The sequence below is a fragment of the Colobus angolensis genome, unplaced genomic scaffold (assembly GCF_000951035.1).
Source record: "Colobus angolensis palliatus isolate OR3802 unplaced genomic scaffold, Cang.pa_1.0 Scaffold241, whole genome shotgun sequence".
In the NCBI taxonomy this organism is placed as follows: domain Eukaryota; kingdom Metazoa; phylum Chordata; class Mammalia; order Primates; family Cercopithecidae; genus Colobus; species Colobus angolensis.
The window spans coordinates 3,466,941-3,492,404 of record NW_012115611.1 but is presented as its reverse complement, the minus strand read 5'-3'; the positions used below and the strand labels follow the sequence as shown (position 1 = coordinate 3,492,404).

The following is a 25,464-nucleotide window of genomic DNA, read 5'->3' as shown; positions in this document are numbered from 1 at the left end:
GTATTCAAGATTAACAAAATCACTGGCCAATGACTGTTTTTCTCTCTAAAGTCCTTGGTCTTTAATAACTAAGAGCCATGAGCACCACGGAACCTGCCAACATGTGATGTCTCCCCCGGACACCCAGCTTTAAAATTTCTCTCTTTTGTACTCTTTCCCTTTATTTCTCAGACCAGCCGACGCTTAGGAAAATAGAAAAGAACCCACGTTGAATATCAGGGGTGGGGTTTCGTCCAATATCTGGCGCCCACGTGGTCTTTCTTTTTTCCTAAGTGCATGTGGGAACCCGATTCCCTTTAGTAGGTGCAGAGAAACATCATCGATTTGGTCCACAGATACGCATGTTCAACTCCCCGACGACTGGTGAGTAGTCTGTGTATGGGTCACACGGAGTATAAAAATTATACTTATCTCTTCTATATTAAACTCCGGTTAAAACAGGGAATGGTTCGAGTGCCTATGGAAAATAACTAAGAGCCATTTCGGGCACTCATACATCTCTCCTACAAACACACATATATTCTTTAAACAGGAAAGAACTATCTTCTTTGTTCTTTCAAGAACAAAATTAAAAAGAAACACACACACAAAAAAAACCAAAACAACATCCTAATCTTGCTGACTACAAAGCTAAACGAAATCTGAGAACCGATTTAGAGCACAGATCTTAACAGAACTTACGTACTTGAAGGCAACAAAAATTAGAATGATTGCAATCCATGTACTATGACTTACATATTAATAACCTTGGGAAATTAACCATTCTCAAAACTTCAGTTTACTGGGCTACAACATGAGATTAATAATACACGTTGAGTATCCTTAACCCAAAAATCAAAATCCAAAATACAAAACTTTTTGAACATCAAAATGGCATTCAAAAGGATATGCTCATTGGAGCATTTTGGAGTTGGGATTTTCAGATCAGGCAGGCTTGCTGAACCAGTAAGTATAACACAAATATTCCAAAATCCAAAAAACAAAATCCAAAATCTGAAACACTTCTGGTCCTAAGCATTTCAGATAAGGGATACTCAACCTGTAGTATCTACAGCTCTTAAGGTTGTCATGAAGATTTAATAAGACAGCACTAGCAAAGTGGTTTTGCACCGTATTTAGTACATTAACATCCACACATATTAACTATTTTTTCAATTTCCTTTATATATACAATTCCTTATGAGAAAAGAGTTAGGCTTTTCTTTTTAAGCTGCATCTGCCTACAATACTCATCTTGAAACCACTTTCTCAAAAATCCTAAGATTAATACTAGTTTCATGACAACATATATAAAATACCAGTTCAAAGAATAATTTATCATGTTCCAAGTTTTGGGGACCTTACTATGATGGTTCATTTGATTTTTTAATTATTTAGTTGACAATAATATATGTTTATGGTGTACAACATGTTTTGAAATATGTATATACTGTGGAATGGCTAAATCAAATTAATTAACATGCATGCATTAACTCACATCAACTTTTCTGTGGTGAGAGATGGTTCATTTGATATGTCAACTTGGCTAGGCTATGACGCCCTGATATGTGGTCAAATACAAGTCTAAATGCTGCTGTGAAAGTATTTTTTAAATAATTAACATTTAAACCAAAAGACTTGAGTAAAAAAGATCACTCTCCACGATATGGGTCAGCTACAACCAATTAGGTAAAGCTCTTCAGAGACAAGAAGGGAGGTCCCCTGAACAAGAGAAATTCTGCTTCCAAAATGCCTTTGGACTCAAACTGCAACATCAAATCTTCCCTCAGTCTCCAGCCTGCCATCCTACCCTGCAGATTTTGGGCTTGCCAGCCAGTCTCTACAATCATGTAAGCCAACTCCTTAAAATCAATCAATCAATCTCTCCCTCTCTCTTGCTATAAACACACACACACACACACACACACACACAATCTGTTCTGTTTCTCTGGAGAACCCTGCAAACTCAGATAAGTTTGTTGATAGCTTTATTACTAACACAAGATTAATATTACTAATAGGTGAAAAAATCTGAAAGCAAGGAAAGTAATGCAAATACACCATGAAAGAAATAACCATCAAGATAATAGTGGTGAGGGTTCCAAAATCCCTAAGTAAGAATTACTGGATGCCAGAAATTTTATATTTATTATGATTTAATTAAAAGTCACTGATTCAATACAGCAGACTTCGTACATCTTTATTTCTCTCCCCATCCCCAAATCCCATTAAAATGAGAAGGAATAGAAGGTAAAAACCTGTAACAATGAAGTGAATAAAGAGAAGACTAAAAGCAAATGAAAGATTTAAACACATTTCTAGGAGATGAAGAGAAAACTGAATAGAAAAGATAACTAAAACAGAGCATGAAAAAGTCACAGCCCAGAGTCCAAAGAAGCTGAAGCTTAAGAGGCTGTGAACAACCTTGTCCAACAAACTTTTAGAACCTCTAAAAATGAAATGATAGATAGCATAAGTAGTGAGCTGGGCTAGACATTAAGGATTAACTGAAAGCCTTAAATACTGAGAGGTCAACCTCATCTCCTCCCCCACCTGAATACCCAGCAAGGCCTACAACCAAGCATTGAACTCAAAGTAAGAGAAAGTATTTTCTTAACCCTGAACTTAAATTGAATGAACTGAAGGAAATAGGACAGTTATCACCTAATGATAAGGTACTTCTCACCCTGGTTCCCCAAAATAACCTCAGGCTATCTATCTAAAGCCTATTTATCCCACAGCAAAACATGCTAGATTTCCTATTAATTGTAAACATTAACAACCAACAAAAAACAATCTGACCTTTGGGGAAAACATGCAGTACTACGAGAAAGATCAAAATAAACAAATAGAAAAATTAATTCAGACTATATCTAAAGAGACTCTATTCAGTTGACCCTTGAACAAAATGGGTTTGAACTGTGCAGTTCCACTTATATATCAATTTTCTTCTATCTCTGCCACTCGTGCAACAGCAAGACTAGCCACTAGCCCCTCTTCTTCTTCCTCCTCAACCTACTCAACATGAAGATGAGGGTGAAGACTTCTTTAATGATTCACTTCCACTTAATGAATACATATTCTCTTTTTGATGACTGTCTTAATATTTCTCTAGTGTACTTTACTGTAAGAATACGGTATATAATACACATAACATATAATATACAAAATATGTGTTAATCAGCTGCTTCTGCTATCAGTAAGGCTTCCAGTCAACATAGGCTATTAGTAGTTAAGTTTGGAGGAAGATAAAAGTTATATGTGAATTTCTGAATGCAAAGAATGGAGGTTCTATGCCCGTAAATCCCACATTATTCAAAAGTCTACTGTATATCCCTGAGAATAGACTACTACCAAAAACATGTAATAAAGAGGATACATGAAAGATTTCTTAGAAACAGTGAAATATTTGTCAAAATGAAATATTCAAAGAGGTGGAAAATATGGCAATAAATATCTAGAAAGACATAAAGCAAAATGTTGGAAAGACGCAAGAAATAGGTAAAAAGCACCAGCCAACATCTGTCTTCCAGGAGTTTGCAGAGAAAACACAAGAAAAGTTTCCAGAGTTTAAGAGAACATGCTCCAAATTGAAAAGGCCCACCAAGTGCCCAGGAAAATAAATGAAAGGCTAATGCAGATGTATCACTGCAATTTCAGAACATCAAAAGGTAAAGAGAAGATCCTAAAGCTGGGTTGGAGGAAAGGTAACCTAACAATGCAGCAAGCCTTATATAAGTATCAGGCAACAGAGCAGCAACATTAAATGCTAGAAGGCTAAGAAACGAGATAAAATTTGAAGGAAAAGTGACATTCAACTTTGGATTCTATGTAAAAGCAAATGATTAGTCAAGTATGAGGGTATTAGAGGGTATTAGAAAATTACCAAGGACTTCAACAAAGAAAGAGGGTATAGATAAAAAAATAAAGAAGATGGAATACAGGGAAACAATAGCTCTAATTAAGGAGAGCAGTAAAGCTCAGAGATAGAAGATATATAACATGCCTAAAAAATCACAAACCCAGACAGGGGGCTCTGGGCAACAGATCTCCAGGGAAAAAATGAATTCAATAGACAAATAGTAGGCTCAAAATCTTGGAAAAAGAAGTCTCTTGTAACAGCACAAAAATGCAAGTTTATACACACTATACACACACACATACAAACATACAGTCAGCAACTGTACTAGAATAAAAACTGTACTAGTCGTGGTCCAAGGTGTCTTGATTTTTTTAAGGGTTTCAGGAATAACAATAGAATAAATTTAAGTAACAGATGAAGAAACAAAAACTATCAGAGATACAGTAATGAAGATTAATTTTATTTCACATTTTAAGTTAAAAAGACAAAAAAAATTAGTCAATGCAAAGCACAACTAAGATATATTCAGTTTTATATTATGTTAAGCTAAGGAAAGCAAAAATAAATGGAAGCAAATAGAATTAAAACAGAAAACCCACAGAATATGCAAAATAAAGACTTCAACCGGCAAGCTCTGGCCTTGGGCCAGAAATTCCCTACTCTGGATTTTCTGAATTTATAAAATGATATTTTAGTATTTACATTAAAAGATATATATGTTTTATCTCTGAGTTCAATTGTTATTTCTGTTATTAAGGATGGCTGCAGCAATGACTATGGAAAAATAATCTGAAAAGAACAGCACAGTCCATTAGAAATGTCTAAAGCAGGGCCGGGTACGGTGGTTCATGCCTGTAATCACAGAATGGCTTGAGCCCATGAGTTCAAGACCAGCCTGGGCAACATAGCAAAACCCCAACACTGCAACAAAAAGAAAAAGAAAAAGAAATATCTATATAGAACAGCAGTCTATAACCCAGAAAAAGCATAAGAAAACGACAAGAAATAAACTGAACTAAGAGCAATTAAAGCTGCTTACATAAATGTAGTAGTTATCACTGTGCTTTTAAGCTATATTGCATATAATTTAAAGAAGCTATGAAATACATAAAGCCAACCAATAGAACTTAGGACTAAAGTGAACACAAAAAATAATTTGTATTTCTTTTTATAAAAAGAAGTAACAGTTTCATGGATAATTTAGGTTAGAAAAGACCTTAAAAGGTCACCTAAAGCCAGGCACAGTGGCACACGCCTGAAATCCCAGCACTTTGCGGAGCCAAGGTGGGTGGCTCACTCGAGCTCAGGAGTTCGAGACCAGCCTGAGCAACGTGGTGAAACCCTGTCTCTACAAAAAATACAAAAACAGGCCGGGTGTGGTGGCTCACACCTGTAATCCCAGCACTTTGGGAAGCCGAGGCAGGTGGATCACCTGAGATCAGGAGTTCAAGACCAGCCTGATCAACATGGAGAAACCCCATCTCTACTAAAAATACCAAATATTAGCCAGGCATGGTGGCGGGTATGGTGGTGGGTGCCTGTAACCCTAGCTACTTAGGAGGCTGAGGCAGAAGAATTGCTTGAACCCACAAGGTGGAAGTTGCAGTGAGCTGAGATCATGCCACTGCACTCCAGCCTAAGCAACAAGAGCAAAACTCTGTCTCAAAAAAAAAAAAAAATTCAGCAGGGTGTGGTAGCACGCACCTGTAGTCCCAACATCTAGGCAGGCTGAGTTGAGAAGATCACTTGAGCCTGGGAGGTTGAGGTTGCAGTGAGCTGAAATTGTACCACTGCACTCCAGCCTGGGAAACACAGTGAGACCCCGTCTCAAAAACAAAACAAAACAAAACAACAAAGAGATCATCTAATACAAATAACTATCTGATGCCTGAATCCCCAGTGAAACACCTCAGTCAAAGGGTCATAACCAGCGAAAGCAAAAATCCTATATGCCCAGCAAGGGAACCTATTATTCCATTTTGGAGAATCACAAGTTCCTCCTTTTAGCAACTTAAACTCTGCCTCCTTCTAACTGCCATCTAAGGGACCTAGGTCTTTCCCTTTCATTCATAAAGAAGTCAGATCTCTTGTCAATATGATAAACTGTCAAATATCTATGGCAGCTACTAGGTCATACTCTTTTGATCTTTCAGCATTTCCTCTTCTTCCCTAAGTTACAGCTCTAATTCTATAAAGTACTTACCTCTCTTTTATCTTTTGCTCTCTTCAAAACATACTCCACGTTCAACTGAACCCCTCTACATAAAGCTCAAAATGATATCTAATCTTAATCATCAATCTAACAGAAATTTTTATTCGTAAAGGGTAAGCATGTGCTTACAAGGCCCATAGTTTATCTTGTTTAACATTTAATTAAAAGTACATACTTTGTCTTAACCAATGTATTTCCATCTCATCTGCATGGCTACACATACTAAATTTGTATTTTTCATGTTAAACATGATTCTCTCTGTAAAAATAAATCTCCCATCAAAGAAAAGCCCAGGACCCAGTCTTCAATGCAGAATTCTACCAAACATTTAAAGAAATACCAATTCTCAAACTATTCCAGAAAATTGAAGAGGAGGGAATTCTTCTTCCTAACTCATTCTGTGTGGCTAACATTACCCTGATACTAAAACCAGACAAAAACACATCAAAAAAAGAAAATTAGAGGCCAATATCCCTGATTAATAGAAATGCAAAAATCCTAGCAAACTGAATCTAGCAGCACATTAAAAAGATCACTCACCATGATCAGGTAGCATTTATCCTACGAATGCAAGAATGATTTAACATATGAAATCAATAAATATGATATATCACATCAACAGAATGAAGAACAAAAACAGTATGATCATCTCAATAGACACAGGAAAAGCAAGTGATAAAATTCAACATCCCTTCACAATAAAAACTCTCAACAAGTTAGGTATAGGAGAAACATATCTCAACACAATAAAGGCATGACAAACCACAGTTATCATCATACTAAGTTGAGGAAAGTTGAAAGTTTTTCCTCTAACATCTGAAAGAAGACAAGGACGCCCATTTCCATTCAACACAGTACTGGATGTCCTAGCCCAAGCAATTAAGCAGAAGAACAAAATAAAAATAAAGGACATCCAAATTGGAAAGGAAGAAATCAAACTGTTTATCTGCACTGTTAGAACTTATAAACAAATTCATTAAACTTGCAGGATACAAAATAAACATATAAAAGTCAGCAGCATTTCTATATACCAAAATAAATAGTGGGAAAAAAAAAATCAAGAAAGCAATCCTACTCACCAAAAAATGTAAAACACGTTGGTATAAATTTAACCAAGAGGTTAAAGATCTCTGCAAAGATGACTACAAAAAAAACTAATAGCAGATATTAAAGAGAACACACACCAAAAAATAGAAAGACATCCAATGTTCGTGGTTAGAAGAATTAATATTGTGAAAATGATCATATTACCTACCAAAAGCAGTGTACAGATTCAATACAATGCCTACCAAAATACATTCTTTACAGAAATGGAAAAAGACAATCCACAAAACCACACACACACACACAAAATACACAGAAGCACAAAAAAAAAACACTAAATAGCCGACGTAATCCTGAGCAAAAAAAAAACAAAGCTGGAGTTATCACACTACTGGACTTCAAAATATACTACAAAGCTATGATAACCAATACAGCATGGTACTGGCCTAAGAGCAGACACGCAGACCAATGGAACAGAATAAGAAACCCAGAAATGAATCCACATATTTATAACCAACTGATTTTCAACAAAGGCACCAAAACAATCATTTGGGAAGGAATAATCTCTTCAATAAATGGTGCTGGGAAAACTGGATCTCTATGTGCAGAAAAATGAAACTAACCACCATCTCTCTCCATATACAAAAACCAACTCAAAATGGATTAAAGACTTAAATGTAAGATCCAAAACTAAGAAACTACTAGAAGAAAATGGTGGAAATGCTTTAGGACACTGGTCTGTGCAAAGATTTTATGGAGACCTCAAAAGCACAGGCAGTAAAAGCAGAAGCAGACAATTGGGATTAGATCAAACTAAAAAGCTCTGGACAGAAAAGGAAACAATAAACAGAGTGAAGAGAAACCTATAGAATGGGAGAAAATATTTGCAACTGACCCATCCAACAAGGGATTAATATCCAGAATATATAAGGATTCAAACAACAACAACAAAAGCAATCCAATTTTTTAAATGGGCAAATAAGCTGAATAAACATCTTTCAAAATAGACATACATATGACTAACAGGCATATGAAGACAATGCTCAACATTACTAATCATCTGGGAAATGCCAATCAAAATTACAATGAGATATCATCTCACCCCATTTAGAATGGCTATTATCAAAAAGATAAAAAATAATAAACACTGGCAAGAATGTGGAGAAAGGGGAACTCTTACACACTGTTGGAGGGAATGTAAATCAGTACTGTCATTATGGAAAACAGTATGGAAGTTCCTCAAAAAACTAAGAACTACCATATGATCTAGCAATCCCACCACTGGACATAAATAGCTAAAGGAAAAGAAATCAGTATCTTTGCACTCTCATGTTTATTGCAGCACTATTCACAATAGCCAAAATATGAAATTGACCTAAGTGTCTACCAACAGGTGGATGAATAAGAAAATGTGATATATATACACAATGGAATACTAACTATTAAAAAAGAACAAAATTCTGTCATTTATCGGAACACATATGAGCTTGTAGGACATTAGGTGAAATAAGCCTGGCACAGAAATATAAATACTACATGCTCTCAGTCATATATAGCAGCAAGAGTTGAGCTCAAAGAAGTAGACAGTACAACAGTGATTACTAGAGTTGGGGAAAGGGAAAGAGCAGGAGGACTAGCCAAAAGTTTGTTAACAGATACAAAATCACAACTAGGTAGGGCACAGTGGCACACACCTCTAATCCCAGCACTTTGGGAGGCCAAGGCGGGCAGATCACTTGAGGTCAGGAGTTCAAGACGAGCCTGGTCAACATGGTGCAACCCTGTCTCTACCAAAAATATAAAAACTAGCTGGGCATGGTGGCAGGCCCCCGTAATCCTGGCTACTCAGGAGGCTGAGGCAAGAGAATCACTTGAACCTGGGAAGTGGAGGTTGCAGTGAGCCAAGATAGGCCACCCGCACTCCAGCCTGGATAACAGAGAAAAACTCCATCTCAAAAAGAAGGAAAAAAAAGAAAAATTTACAGCTAGATAGGAGGAATAAACTCTAGTACTCTATTAACACTACAGGGTAACTATAATTAACAATTTATTGTGCATTTCCAAATAGCTAGAAAGGCAGCTTTTGAATGTTCGTAACACAAAGAAATGACAAATATTTGAGGTGATAAATATGCAAATTAACCTAATTTGATCATTACACATTGTACACACGCATAAAAATATCACTGTACCCCACAAATATGTACAATTATGTGTCAAAAACAATTTCTTAAAACTCGATTCTCTAAAATAAGTTACTAGTGTAAAAGGTTCATTGAAGCACAGAAGCTTTAAAAAAATCAACAAATACTAATAATAAACAAAAACAGTGAGAAGACTCCAGTGCAGATATAGAATGAACTTATATGTGTACCTGGATTCAGAGACGTAATTAGTATGCACAAATAGCCCCACCAATCCCCAAGAAAGCACAAATAGGGACTAAAATAATAAATATCTGAAAACTGAATTTTACTAGACCAGAGAGCCACTATGTTTAGTTCAATGTCCTGTCTGACTGAAAATGCTATCCAAGAGAAACATGAAGCCATAAAACCCAAAACTTTTTAAACAAATCTCAAGTGACACACTGATACACCAAACCTTTTTTTCCAGAACAAGTGCAATATAATTTTTCCAATATTACATAGATGAATTCTGTCTAGTGATAAAGGAGCCTCAAACCAGGTATGATTAAAAGTTTAAAATTCATATGACAAAAAAGGGACTAAATCACACTATTACTAATAGTTTTACTAATTGTAAAACTAGCCTTAACATATATTACAAGTATTACAACACTCTGCTTGAAAGGAAAGCAGTGCAAGCTAAAATTATATTAAACAACATTGACTGACATCATATAATATCAATGTCATTTATGATAGGAAAGCAACACATGATGTAAGCAGGTGTTTTCCTTTAGTTGAAAAAGTACTCAATTATTCAATATGAATCAACTCTTCCCAAACATTTGGGATACCTGTAAGAGTTCAACGACTTTTTAATCTGCTTAACCTCCAAAAACCATACTATAGTAGAGAATTTTTTTTTTAATTAAAAGAATGATGATTTTGCTAGCCATAATGCAGCCTTGAAACAACATCTTGGTTCCACTGAAGGATGCAGCAGCTACAAGTAGTAACCTACAGTAGCACATAAAAGTGTTATTTGAATGAAAGGCTGCTCTAAACACTCATGTTTCTATAGTATGTCTCTTTTGTTGGTCTTAAAACAAAGTTGAACTACATTGTAAAAACTAAAGACATCAACTTACAGTCACTGAACATTTATTTTCAATATACCACATTAAGAAATGGATTGTAAACACAAGATTGTTCCACACTTATGAACCACAGCTGTCAATGTAAAAAGGGAACATGTTTGTAAAATGAGAGATAAACATTTCTTCATAAAACTGATGCCAGTAAACACCATTTCAGTGATTTTGAACACACTCCTCAAGTGGTATATATAAACACTATATTCAGTATCTCAAACCTATTACTTGGGAAAATATTGTTTTGCTCACTCGCTAGAGGTTAAAAAAGTGTATTAATGGGCACATCTAAAAACCATATGTGAACACTACAATTAGATGAAGTAATACTTGACACAGTCAAAAGCATTCAAAGAAGAATGCTGGCTGCTTTCTCTCAAAATGAAACAATTGGCATCCCAACTTTTGTGTATCCAACAGAGCACTAAATGTAATTTTCTATGTTTCTTATTTTTATAATTTTCTAAAACTATGATTTTTTTGAGACAGCTGAAATACAATCCAAATCACTATGTCAACAACAAAAACACTGGTCCGAAACCAACTTGGTTCACCATAACAGAAAAGATGATGTAGCAATTATTTTGGTAGCTAATTTTAGCACTAAGGTTACAAAACCGCCACGATCTATAGCTTTCATTGCTCTAAGGAATATAAATAGGATTATTTCCCTGCTTAGCTTCAATGAAAATAGCTAGTAAAAGCCGATAGTGCCAGGAACAACAATCTGGGCAAGAACTATGTTGTTTTTATTTAAAAACAGCTGAAGTTACTGAAAGTTACTGTCCACACAGGGTTTTCATCAATAATTACAGTAAGATTTCCCAGGCCAAGCACAGTGGCTCATGCCTGTAATCCCAGCACTCTGTGAGACAGAGGCCAGAGGATGGCTTGAGGCCAGGAGTTAGAGACCACCCCGGGCAATGAAACAAGACCCTGTCTCTACCAAAATAAATAAATAAATAAGATTTCTTCTTTGCAATTATCTCTTAAATCTAACAAAAAGTTAAAATTTTTTTCAAAAATGTTTTCCATTTTGCTTTCAGAAAATGTGTGGGCCTTTTACTGACCTAAATATCCCAAAGGGCAAAAGAACTTTGAAGAAATCAAGATAAATCCTCTGCTAGATGGCACAATGAAATTTAAACAATCTTAAACAGAAAAGCCTTATTAAGTTTCCCCCACATATTTCCTTACATATCTTTAAAACATACACATTAAACATATATCAATGCAAACATTCTGCTACAGAATCAAAGATAAATAATTGTAGTAAACAAATTTTAATATCAGAAAATTTAGGAAGTAATTTAAGTTCCTAAATTTAAAAGTTCATTTAAAAGATAACAGAACCATAAACAAATAATAAATCATAACTCAAAAAATTTCTATGTACTTACAAAGGTGCTCTAAGTCTTCTATTAGCAAAAGAGATGTATAACAAAACTGAAAAGATTTTTCACGTTAATAAAAACTTTTCATATCAACAGAAATCAATTTTAAAAAAAGGACAGGAAGTAAGAATACAAGTATTACTATAGAGCTGGAATTTTGTAAGTAAAAAAGCCTAACAAGATGACACGTGTGTCAGTTCCACATCCAATGTAACACCCTTGAAGGTAACTGGAGTTCCAGCAAGAACCATGTTAATATTAAATAAATGTTTTTCCTGAATGTGGACTAAACTAGGAAACAGTGACCATACAACCAAACACTGTCAAAGGTGCTTAACAATAAAGATAATTAGAGCTACTATACTGACACAAGCACCAAAGTAAAAAATTGAACAATGCATACATAAAACAAAATTTTAAAAGCTTTAAAACATTTAGAATACAAAAACAGAACAATGTAAACCTAAGTAATAACACAATACAATATAAATAATTCAGAGATACACTATTAGCAAGCAATTCAAAAGACCTCAGTTTTAAGGAGTTGTTAAAATGAAGCTTCCTAGTAGCCAGTGTTGAGGTCCTAAGGCGGAGTAACCTGACAAACTTATGGGTGAACAGCAGACCACCTATTCCCAACTTTAAGTATTGCTATATTAAATTTAAAATATACATAGAAAATGTTTTTAAAAATGAAAAATATGCTGAACAAACTGTACAGGAGAAAATATCTAGTCAATGAAAAACAAACCAACATCACATAAATCTGAGAACTATTTACTCTAGGGAATGGTGAGGGAAAACCTTACTGTTCCATGGGAAGCTGATTTTACCTTTACCTATAATTTTACTCACAGAATAGCTACTAATAATTGCCACAACGTTTACAGTAATATTTTCTCTGCTTTATAAAAGAAAAACTGTTTTTTATACATTAACATGACAAAGTAATTTCTTATTAATAGTTTAGCCTTACAGAAAAGTACTATCTTCAGTCTTTCAGTTACTTCAACTATAGACCCTTTTCTGTCCAACAGAAATATAATGTAAGACACATACGTAATTTTAAATTTTCAAGTAGTCACTTTTTAAAAGGCAAAAAAAAACAAAACACGTGACATAAATTTTAAACACAAATATCCAAAATATCACCTCAGCACATAAGCAACATTAAAAAATTGAAGAAATTTTTTTAACTTTTTTTCATACTGAGTCTTCAAAATCTAATGTGCATTTTATAGCACATCTCAATTAAGACCAGACTCATTGCAAGTGACCAATAGTTATATGTGGCTAGTGTTTACTGTCCAGAGCAGCAGAGGTATAGAGTTCTTTCTCTGGTTTTAAGATACATGCAAAAAATACCAAAAGAGGTGAAATGGGAGCAAACAATGTAAATATTTCAGGGGCTGGGAGGTATGCTGAGAAAGGTCAATTCAGCCATCCCCCCTGACTCCAGCAGGCCTAAGGTGACCACATGTTTCAATTTGCCGGGCAATCCCTATTTACTCAAGAATCCCAATTTATACCTGTTGTCATGATGTAATTATTAAAGTACTCGCTGTAATTCTAAAAAGTGTCCCATACTGGGTAATAAATTATATGGTCACCCTACCTATATCCATAATATCCTTGAGGATAACTCCACACTCCTTGGAAGAAAATTTAGTTTAAATTCTAATTCTGATGCCTGGAAAAGAAGCTCTAAATTCAAAGGAAAGAACCCTAAATTTACTACTACCCTCCTCATTAAAAAAAAAAAAGAAAAAAAGAAAAAAAAGAAAAAAGAAAAAGCTGCTGAAAATTTATTTTAAATTGCAGACTAAAAAAAAAAAAAAAAGTAAGAATTACCTGTTGAACAAGGCATCTGGAAATTGGGATCATTGCTATCCAAAACAGGCAAACAGAACTGGTTACTTGCAGATCCTAGCATAGGATCCTTATCGCTGAGCATGTTCTTCAGCGAGTCCTCTAAGACATTTTGACTTGCACTAAAATCCTCACAGACTTCATTCTCCAGGTTGGATCCTAGAAATAGGGCATCATCTAAGTGTTCAGTAGGAATTAAATGATTAAATGTATCAACTATATCCATGAAGACTTCTGTGTGTCTTTCAGCCCTATAGAAAGACAAAAAAAATACCATAAGAAATAAAGCTATCAATTGAAAATCACCTAATACCAAATTATTTTAATAGTTTTGAGTCTAAGAACACACTTAAGGTATTTCTGAATTGTTGTTTAAAAAAAAGTCCTCACTTGTTTTTAGAATATACATTTGGAAATGTAGAACGAATCTTTACTAATGTTTCTTCATCATACATGTAGTATATCATTTTACCAGAAATTCTACTGTTTACTCAGTTCATTATTTTTAGAAAAAAAAAATACGTATATAGTCCATTAACTTGACACATACGAAAGAATTACAAGGCTTAAAGCATAAAAACAATTGTTTTTAACCACAACCTTTTCACAAATTAAGCATCAGACACTGCTTTTACAATAAGTCCACATAAAAGAGCTAAAATCAAATAGTTTAAATTTTTATCCCATACCTATTAAAACCATAAAGTGGCCTTGCTTTATTTACAAAGTATTAAAATTATTTAAAGAAAGGTAATACATATAGACAAAGGGCTTTTACTGTGGGCGTAGGGGCGGAAAATAAAAAAGAAACTATTAACCCAACAAATCAAAACTTAAAATAAACTACACACGCACACAAAGATGTGCACAAATACACCTTTTTTCAAGGTCCCCTTTTAGGAGAAAAACAAGATAAATGACACAAAGACAATCTACATCATGTATTTAGATTTATTTTAGTTATGTGTGGTCTATACAAGTATCAAGTCAGTCTCCCATTTGAACTGTACCCACATTGCTCAGCAAAAGTCATTTCAAAGCTCTACAGGAGTCTCAATTATGAAAAGTTAAACCAATTAAGTTGAACTGGTTTGAGAGAAAACTGAATCAGCATATTTCAGGGGGTACAAAGTCAACCAAAAAAAAACTAATATTAATTCAACCAAAAAATTCCACTGATTAACCTATAACATCTTGGGCTCCTTAATTCTAAGATTTTTGAGATTAGCTCTAAATCTAACAAAATTTCCTCAAACTAGTCTTGAATTCTCTCCCCATACAAACCTGAGGGAAGAATTTCAGATACACGCTAACATTCACTGGTTATATATGTCATACTGTACTAAAAATTTTACCAACATTTATATAATTTAAGCCCCAATAATAAATAGGGTCTATTATCATCCTTGCACTATTTTTAAAAATGCACTTGAATAATTTAAATGTCTTCCCCAAAGTCACAAAACAGAGCCAAAATTCTAGCCTGGGTTTCAAGCTCCACAGCCCATACCCATTAGTAAGTGTTACCCTTTCACACTGAGCTAAGGACTGAGATGATCTGACTTATTAAAGGCTCTCTAAAAACAATTTTCCTGCCAGGTCCAGTGGCTCATGCCTGTATTCCTAGCACTTTGGGAGGTGGGCAGATCACTACAGCCCAGGAGTTAGAGACCAGCCTAGGCAACAAGGAGAAATCCCATCTCTACAAAAATTAGCCAGGTGTGGTGGTGCGTGCCTGTAGTCCCAGTTTCTTGGGCGGCTGAGTTGGGAGGATCATTTGAGTACAGGACGCGGAGGTTGCAGCAAAATCAAGCCACTGCACTCCAGCCCGGTAACGAAAGAGCCCGACTCTGTGTCAAAAAAAAAAAAAAAATCCAAAAAAAAGATGAACTGCAAAAGGGAAGGTGGATACCTGAGAGATGACGGAAATGTCCTAAATCTTGATTGCGATAATGGTTTCAGAAATCTGTTCATTTTTAATGAATGCATTTATTATACCTCAATTAAAAAAAAAAAAGCAAAGAAATTTCCTGTCTCACAAAAGTTAATGCCCTTCTAAACAGAAGAGTTTCGGTATCTCTTCTCATTTTTTTCCATTTATTTACATTGAAATGTTAATAAAGCACTGAAAGAAAATGCTAACTACAGACTTGCTGCTTATTTTACATGCATTTTCTCAACTGACAGAAAACTGTAGCTAGCAATGCTGAAGAAAACTCAGGACAAGTTCCTTTAAGAATTCCCTACCACACTATATGACCTCAGCGCCAAAGAAAGTCTCAATTATCATACATCACCAATACTTTCGCCTTATATGTTTTTAGATTCCAAAAAAATTTTAGTATGTTAAATTCTAGTAATTAAAAATAATTTATGAAAGTATTTACTAAATGTTTACAACATTAAGTAGAACTACCAATGAATTTATTTATCTGAATGTGCTGGAATCCAGTAATGCAAGCCAAAGACACCTCCACTTCAGAGAGTTGCATCCCAATTAGTAATCTTTTTTCTCAGATCAATCAAAAAGACAAAAGGCAGTTTCAGCTCTAGAAACAAATGGCTAACTTTCCTTCAAAAAAATGGTATGCTGAATCTACTGAAAAAGTAAATGCACTTGTTACCATAGCAACATGAGGCTAGCAAATTCTGCAAACTTCTATGAGGTCTTCCTATTGTACCAACCATACGCTGTGAGCTTCCAAGTGATGGGAACATTCAAAACATTCAGAAGTTATGGTCACAAAGCTCAAGATCACATCGCTATAATGAAGACCAGGCCATTAAAACTAATCATCAACAAGCAATTTTTTTTGTTGTTTTCAATAATACTGCTATGAGTGAAACCATCCCAAAACTCTTTCACGGCTTCAGAGCCTGTACGTATTTCTTGAAGATCAATTTTTTTTAAATAAAGCATATTGTAAAAAAAATGAGTCAAGCTTTGCAGTACAGTTTTTAAGTCAAAACTACTATGACTTATAAAGTATGTTTCCCCGGATTTAAATGGGCATTATCAGGAAAAAGGTTTCCACAGTCACAAGTGGAGATAGACTGAAGTTACATTTCTTTAACGATACTCTTTATTTATTCATCAAATGTTTACTAAGCAGCTACCATTGTGTGAGACACGTTTAGTAGGCTAATGAAAATGGGAATATTCTAAGAACATAGTAATAAAGCGTATCACATTTGTGAGTCCAAAGAAGACAATTTCCACAGGACAAATCATAATCCTAGTGTTTCGTGGGACACGTTTTAAGAAAAATTGTTATAAATGAGTGAGAATAATTTTTCTTACGTGGTTCCAACTGACTCTGGAGGTAATTCCAAAGAGAAAATGCCAAAAATGAACAGTATGTAGCCATCCAAAAGAACTCCCTTGAAAGTAACATTTATTGGAGGTATAATTTATTTTTAAAAATCAGTTTCAGGGCAGGGCGCGGTGGCTCAAGCCTGTAATCCCAGCACTTTGAGAGGCCGAGACGGGTGGATCACGAGGTCAGGAGATCGAGACCATCCTGGCTAACATGGTGAAACCCTGTCTCTACTAAAAATACAAAAAATTAGCCGGGCGAGGTGGCGGGCGCCTGTAGTCCCAGCTACTTGGGAGGCTGAGGCAGGAGAATGGCGGGAACCCGGGAGGCGGAGCTTGTAGTGAGCGGAGATCGCGCCACTGAACTCCAGCCTGGGCGACAGAGCGAGACTCCGTCTCAAAAAAAAAAAAAAATCGGTTTCAGATATAAAGTGATCAGTCTCAAAAATAAAGTAACTCTAATGCTCAATAAGCAAACAAATTAGCCAAATGTAGAAATATTTACTTACTTGTAATGGATACACTAATCTACTAAACACAATGTGGTACCCTGGATTAGATCATGGAACAGAAAAGGGACAGTAGCAAAAAAAACTGGTAAAATCAGAATAAAGTCTGTAATTTTGTTAACAGTAATACACCAATAATAATAATATCTGTTCTGATAAAGGCACTAGCTTTATGTCAGATGTTAATAATCAGGGAAACTAGATAAGGGTATACAGAAACACTACACACCCTTTGCAACTTTTCTATAAATATAAAATTATTACAAAATAAAGTCTTAAAAAAAACTAAGAATATTCTGGGATACCTAGTAATGTGGCTAACAAAGACAACCGGATCTAATTAAGGGGGGAAATTAGGAGCCAATTTAGTATCTTTGTTAATTAAACAAATTGTCTAATTTAAACAAATTTCTGTTTCTTACACTAAAACTCTACTTAAATGCTCCCCTATATTTGGCATTCTAAATTTAATAAAACATAATGTCTATATAGGGTGAATTTTAAATGGCTAATGATACGCGTATATCCAATTAAATCAGTATTGGTAATTTGGGAATATACATGTTAAAGTCAGAAATTGTTTCTGGGTAAACTCATGTTTACAGACAATAGAATATATGCAGCTAAGTATATAAGTGAATAATCTGCGTAATTCAAAATTATTCATTTACTCATACATGTATTAAGCATCTAATACAAAGCATTTTAAGTCTAGTGAAATGAACCTGTCAAAAAGTCGAAGAATTCACAATTCAAAACAACATGAACATATATAAACAAATACAACACATATAAACACCGCAACAAAATGCTAAGTGCCATACTGAAGGGCTGCAAATAATATCACAGACGAAGGTAAAACTCAGGAAGCTAACAAAGGTTAGGCAGGTGATATGTAAGCTGGATCCTAAAGATCCAGAGGATATTCCAGGCAAATGGAACACCATGTCTTAATTACAAATGGCTGAGTTTGGTCCTAATGGACTATTTATAAAGACTCAGAATACAACTGAAAATAATTAGTACTAATTTGCCAAATAAAATTTAATCTGAGTCCAAAGATATTTCCTGTTTTAAAATATGTTTCATCTGTAATTCTCAGGGAATTACACTGAAGCCAGGTTTAGTTTATACTAACAAAACAGCCTAATTATTTTATAAGCGTTTCAAGTATTAATAGAATGTAAAAAGATGAGATTTAGAAAGTGTCAACAGCAAAAAAATTTCACTTTAGGCCAGGTGCCGTGGCTCACACCTGTAATCCCAGCACTCTGGGAGGATGAGGCGGGCAGATCACCTGAGGTTAGGAGTTCGAGACCAGCCTGACCAATATGGCGAAAACCCGTCTCTACTAAAGACAAAAAAGATTAGCTGAGCATGGTGGAGGCTGAGGCAGGAGAATAGCTTGAACCTGAGAGGCAGAGGTTGCAGTGAGCCAAGATCGCACCACTGCACTCCAGATTGGACAACAAAAACAAAATTCCATCTCGAAAAAAAAAATTACACTTTACGAAAACTCACTTTAAGAGCAAATTAAAATTCTCTATCCCAGCTTTTTAAAAACACCTTCAAAGTAAACCTATGAATTGTATTATTTCCTAAAACACACACACACACATACACACCTAACAATAAATCACTAAGGCTATCAAAGGCCAAAGAGGTTATGTACTAAGATGAAGTACACTCTCACATAGTCTACATTTGTGTCTGTGGGTGTGTGTGTAGGGGGGTGGCGTGAGGGGAGCACAAATATATCAGGAGACTAATATCTCTGACGAAAAGTTATACAGGGCAATAGTAATGGTGGTGGTGATGGGGGATTGGTTTATGAGAGTAAGTGAAGGCCTCACAGCGTTACACTTGAACCAAAATCTGAAGTGAGGTAGTTATCAATGGATAAATGCTGAAGAGCAATCCAGTCAAAGTCCTAGAAGTACAATGGTCTTAAAAAGCAGAGCACACTTGATGTCTTCAGCCCCTATACCATCATTTAAATTAAGCAATTTCATCAGGCGTGCTTACTAAAAACAAACTCCTAATAGGCAGTAGCAGAAGAACAAAACTACTACTAATAATGATAAAACAAAACTTCTTGTGCTCAAACTTCAAGACAGGCATTGTTCTACATGCTTTATATCTATAATTCTCAATCAGAGGTGAGTATGCCCATGCAGAGAATATTTGCCACGTCTAGAGACATTTTTGGTCATCACAACTGGAAAGGGTGCTATTTGCATCTAGTAAACATACTATAATGCACTAGGACAGCCCCCTACACACACACAAAATTATCCAGCCAAAAATGTCAACAGTGCCAAGTTTAAGAAATTCTGCTCTACATTTATTAATTCATTTAATCCTCAAAACAACCTTATATTATTATCCTGATAATATAAAAAATGAAATAAAATGAAATTAGGATCAAAGAGATTAAATGATCTGCCATAGTAGGTGACGGAGCTAAAAGTCGTTTGTTTTTATTTGTTTAAGATATCTCCTACAGGAAAAACAGAGCTAAAATCTGAACCCAGAAAATTTCATTTAAGAGTCAATGCGCTTATGACTACCCTATGAGGGTAGTTTATAAGGTTATGAGTTTATAGTTATGAGTTTATAAGGTTAAATTCACTGGATGTTTACTGTGTGCAAGGCATTGTGCTAAACAAATTAAATGCATCATGCCATTTAATCCTCAGAACCAAACCATTACGCAGGTACTATCATTCCCAATTTACAAGAGAGGGGCTAAATAGCAAAGTTACACCCAATATTACCAAATAAATAAGTGACAGAGTCAGGACTCAAATCCACTCTGCATTACACCAAAGTCAGTTCTTAACCACTATGGTATAACAACACTGAAGATGAATCATAGGTTATCCTTCGAGGACAGAGTCAAAAATTAGTAAGTGGTTAGATCATGTGGTATGACACAATACTACAAAGTACCATTCTACAAAGCAATTCAACCTAGTCATCTACTCTACACCCCCACTTCAAATTCTGGTTCAGTTTCATTAATTAGAGTCTATTGGCAAGACATCATTAAAGAAAGCAAGGATCATAACTTTTTTTCTAAATGTATCTGGTAAAAAGAAGATATCAAGGTGTCTGCTGCACAAAGACAACTTAGACCAAAGCAGACCTAAGGCCCTAGGAAAGGATTAGAAGATGCTGAAACTGGCAAATACAGAATTACAGTAGCCAACAGTAACAAGAAAGAGTTAACTTCAAAGTTTATAACTATATTGGCATTATATCATAACTGATATTATAAGCATTAGGAATTTGAATAAACCACCAAAATAGTGGACCTAGCTCATCATCAAAACTATGGCCTAGGTAGTAACAGCCCAAGCTAATATGTACCTGGCACACACTATACGCCAGGCCCTGTGTATCGTATGCGTTATCTCATTAGTTCCTCACAGCGACCCTGTAAGGTACGCGCAATTATTAGTCCTTTCTCTTTAGAGCAAACTGAGACCCAGGTAATTACATAATTTGCCCAAGGTCACATACCCAGTATTCCCACAATTGAACCCATACAGTGTGATTCCTGAGCCTACACTTTACACTCTATAATGCACTCTACACATTAAATTTTATGCTTTTAATGTATCACTAATGAAATCTTAAAAAATGCTAGAAACAAAAGTGACTCATCCTTCTTCCAAAATAAAGCAGGAATATGCACTTAGCCACCCTCTACACATTAAAAAAAAAAAAAAAAAGTTAGCCTCAATGCATATGAACATCATTAGAGGAAAAGCAATTTATCAGCTACAAACTTTTCCATTTATTTTCAGTCTAAAACTTTATGTTTTTATGTGCCCAGCTCACACAAATTACAACTGAATTAAAATATTAAAGTTCAGCCTTTCTGTATAATCCACCATGCTCTTCAAAACGGTCTAATAAAGTTAGATTACGCCAACAGGTTAAAACTTCTGGAAATATCTTAAAAATTTTACTCAACTATTTCTCTATATCCACTCTTCATTGTATAATAGTCATAAAATTTTAAGATATCATTAAAAATGGTCTAAATTAAACACATTATGCAGGACAGTAATTGTCAAGTCCACACACAAAGCAACGCTTCATACAATGCCTTTTAAAACTCTTGATATTTTCCCCTTTAACTCTAATACACTGATTAACATCGGATGTCCATGAATCTTGTTTCCCAGCCTGTATCTTTACTGAGAACAGTCTCAAGATCTCATGTATGTTTAATCCCATCAATACTCTCAATATCTTTCCGTGTGTAATCAAAGGGCAACAATTAAAGAACATTTTTTGACTGTGTTCTCAAAAATGCAACAGTATCATAAATGTCTAACAGTTTGCCAAGTAATTTTTATAGTTGAAAAAGTGTCTATCCTTCTGAAAAGATACTCCAGAATTCTGAGAGGGTGCTCCAAGAAGAAGTAAGAGAAACATAGTCCAAGACGTACTTTTCCAGAAAAGAAAAAAATCCAGCAGGCACTTGTCAGAAAGAATTCTTGAAATGCAGATGAATAAAAACTGTTAGAAATCAGCACCCCAAGAATCCTGAACTCCTTGACACTGTGTGGTGAAATAGTTATTGGTAATACACAAACCTAAACGTTGACCAAAAAAATCTCATAATCTTATTAAAAAACAGAAAAGTTATCTCCAGAAAAAACACAGGTAAAAAGGATTTTATGAGAAATTTAAATGGATCTTAAGAAAGCAAAATATATCAAAAAAGCAAACACCATCCTACCATGTTAAGGAAGACAAACATCATCTATTTTAGTAACGGAAACACAAAATTGTATGTATTATTTTAATTTACCAGTTTTTCCAAATAGGCCTCATACTATGAAAAAAATCTAAGCTCTTGATTTTGCAATACTCTAAATTGTCACTTGCTGCCTCCCAACTTTTATAAGTAATACATTACATAAGTGAAAGTCAAAGACTGTCAACCTTTCCTAGTGGATTCCAATACTCAATAATATTTAAATTTTAATAACATGGTTTGAAATGATTAAAGACAAATTCCTCTCGATTTTTCTATCTTGAAATGTGCATGTGATCAAACCAATTTTTTACCTACATTTATATAGAACACTTCTCATAGGTGACTTTTCTGATTATGCAACATATAAGTATACCGTAAGATCAACATGATAAAGTTATCTGAGATCTATCCCAACAAGAGAGAATACATAACTAATTCAGGTGTATGCAAAAGCAGTAAAATAAACTACATTCTTCTATTCTTCAATAAATGAACCTATAAAGAATGTAAATAAGAGGCAAACTTTGGTCCCATCACTGGCTCATTTTTATCATTTTGACAAATGAGCTATCTGAAAAAGCTTAAAATCTAAAGTTGCAATCTTTTTAAATAAAAGTAGCCGATTTCAGGACTGATTGTGTGGCTCAATCACAGCAATCATTACTCCTAAAAGTCTCTGCCACTAAACTCTGCTACTATCACCAAAAAATGAAGTATGTATTGTAAAATAATAATAACAGTGAGAATGACAATGATGATAATGAAGTAAAGAATCATTATGGTAACATATAACCAGTAAACAGATGAATGAAGAGAAAAATTAGGGGGAAAAGGTCCAAGTGATAAAGTTAAAAATTACTATTTAACAATAATCTTTAACAACACCTTTTGTGCTGTGGAAAGGGGCTATAAATTCAAAAACATAAGTATACTACAACAGACAAGTTTCTGGTTGACTCAACATGTCGCTCTATCACAAACATACATCTTTTTCTACAAATATTTTCACAGTTCCAAACATTTCATTCAGGAATCAAAAAATGAATAATTGAGGCGTAGTTTTGTTAGATCCTAAGCAATCATTTTGACAAAGGTAAGACAAGTTCCACCCCAAAATAGTAATTAAATACAACAATGTACTGTATAAGTACTCCCTTTGGAGTTTACTGTACTGGTTTTTAAATTTAACTTAAGATAGTAAAGTTAGTATTTAGAGAAGGCTCAATAATTGTTCTTTTTAAATTAAATACCTCTACATGTAATGCAGATTAGGACTAGAATATTAAAGCAGTGTTGCCACTTAACATTAATCCATGAACATATTCTACGTGTGACTACTGGAAAGCACTAATAACCACCCCAATCTAAAGTCTCTAGGAATTGGCATTTAAAAGCCAAAAGACGGAAAAAGGTCACCTGACCCGGCAACATATCCTGAGGGAATGGAGGGACACAGGACTCTGCGCGATATCAACATTCTCTCCCTTTCTACTCTCCGCACCGCCCCCGCCCCCCGTGTCAGGTGATCAGTTATTTAGCACCATTAACACGTACCTATCGACAAGTGGTTCACTAAATTACATGTATTATCGGAAGACAAGAGTCTAGGCTTCTCATTTCAAACTAAGCAAAAGGAGTCGACAGTATGGGTCCCGGGCACAAAAGCGCGCGTTAACTGGTGGATAAATGGAACAGCAACTCTCATCTCCAAAAAGCAGCGGCAGGGAGCAGCCCAGCAGCCAGGGCCAGTCCCAGTTTCCCGAAACCAAGGCCCAAAGCTCCATGCTGGGGCTCCCTGAGAGGGAAGAGGCCCTAAGCCGGATCCGGGGGCCTTCGAGCCGGGCCTTCCAGGCAGCGCCCGCCGTGCCTTGGGCCTGCGCACCCGTGCCTCGGCGGCAGCGGGGCGCACTCGCGGCAGACGGCTGGGTACCAGTGGTCGGGAGAGAGGCCGCGGTCCCGACCCCCCGCCTGGCGACCGCGTCGCTGCGACTCCCTCCCCAGGGCCCAGGTAGGCCGAGAACGTTGCGCAAGAGGCCCGAGAGGCGATCTCTCGGCTGCGCGGGAGAAAAACGCGGAGAGTCCGCCGCGGGAGGGGCGGAGAGGCCCGCGGAGGCGCTGTGCGTGTGGAAGGGGATGGGGGAGGGGAGGATTGCCCGTCTCCCTGGCCGCGGCCACAGCCGCAACTCACCCAGCTCCGCCAGACGAGCGCTACCACTGGCAGCAAGAGGAAGATGGTGGACGCTGCCGCCGCCGAAGAGGAGGAGGAGGGGGCCCGGTGGGTGCCGCGGAGAGGGGGTACGCGCAGGACGTCGGCGTCGCTGCCACAGCCTCTTTTCCTCCTGGGACAGAATAGCTGCTGCTGACGACACTATTCCTGGCTTCCGCGCCGCCCTCCTAATCCTCGTTGCAGCCGCCGCCGCCCTGAGCCCGAAGGTCGCTTGCCGCGTGGGGACTGTGCGACGGCGCGAGACCCCGCAGCCATCGGCGTGCGGCGGCGGCGCGGGAGCTGGAGAGGGGCCGCGTCACGTGACCCCACTGTTTACCGTTCCGGGGGCCGCGGCCTGCGTCGCTGCCGCGCCTGCGCGCTGTGGGGCCTCGAGCGCCGCGCCTCCGTGGGGCCCCGGGCTGCTGCACTCCCCGGCGCTGCCGCACCCCTCCCTGTCTTCCGAGGACGCGGCACTGCCTGCGGGCTTCTAGCTCACACCTCCGGGCCGCCAGAAGGGGCGAATCAGAGGGCTTTTTCTGGACCGTAATAAGCACTAAGGCTTCACAGTTAATACAGTATTCATGCTCAGCTCCCCAACCCCAGGTACTTTTTATTAATTGACTGTGAGTTCAAGAATGGTAGAGTAGGATAGAGTAGATGAGACCTCTGCCCAAATATTTGTGCTGGCTCGGCACAGCAGCCTTACCATTAACTACCTCTGTTACCCTCACCCTGCATGGCTGGTCTACCTCAGTACTCAAACTGCTACCTCCAAGAAACATTCTTGGTATCCAGTAAGCAGTCTTCAGAATATGGTCCCAGGTTTCCCTGAGGGGTCGCCAAGACCTTTCAAAAGAGCCTCCATTTCTTTGCCAGGAGCATCTGTCTAAGGCCAAATTTTCTTCCCATCCTTCAACCAAAACAGCATATAGCAGCTGATTCAATGCAGAAACAGATAAAAGAATCCAGCCATCTTCTATTAAGCCAGACATTGAGGAAATTTGCAAAAATTTTAA

The 25,464-nt window shown here is 36.5% G+C and overlaps 1 protein-coding gene across 2 annotated transcripts in view; it reads right to left on the bottom strand.

Moving 5' to 3' along the window:
• PHF3 (PHD finger protein 3) overlaps positions 1–24,779 on the bottom strand; it is an 80,289-nt gene extending 55,510 nt beyond the window's left edge. The window contains exons 1-2 of one of the 2 annotated variants that reach the window (XM_011945638.1): positions 24,431–24,779; positions 13,623–13,891 (exon numbers count right to left, since the gene is read on the bottom strand). Coding sequence is in view for 1 of the 2 variants with exons in the window: in XM_011945636.1 (XP_011801026.1) it covers positions 13,623–13,866 (244 nt within the window). In the remaining variant the exon portion in view is untranslated. Of the gene's footprint in view, positions 1–13,622; positions 13,892–23,796; positions 24,137–24,430 lie in introns of those variants that run through there. The other variant, XM_011945636.1, reaches the window with a different exon arrangement.
• Between the last annotated feature and the right edge of the window lie 685 nt (positions 24,780–25,464).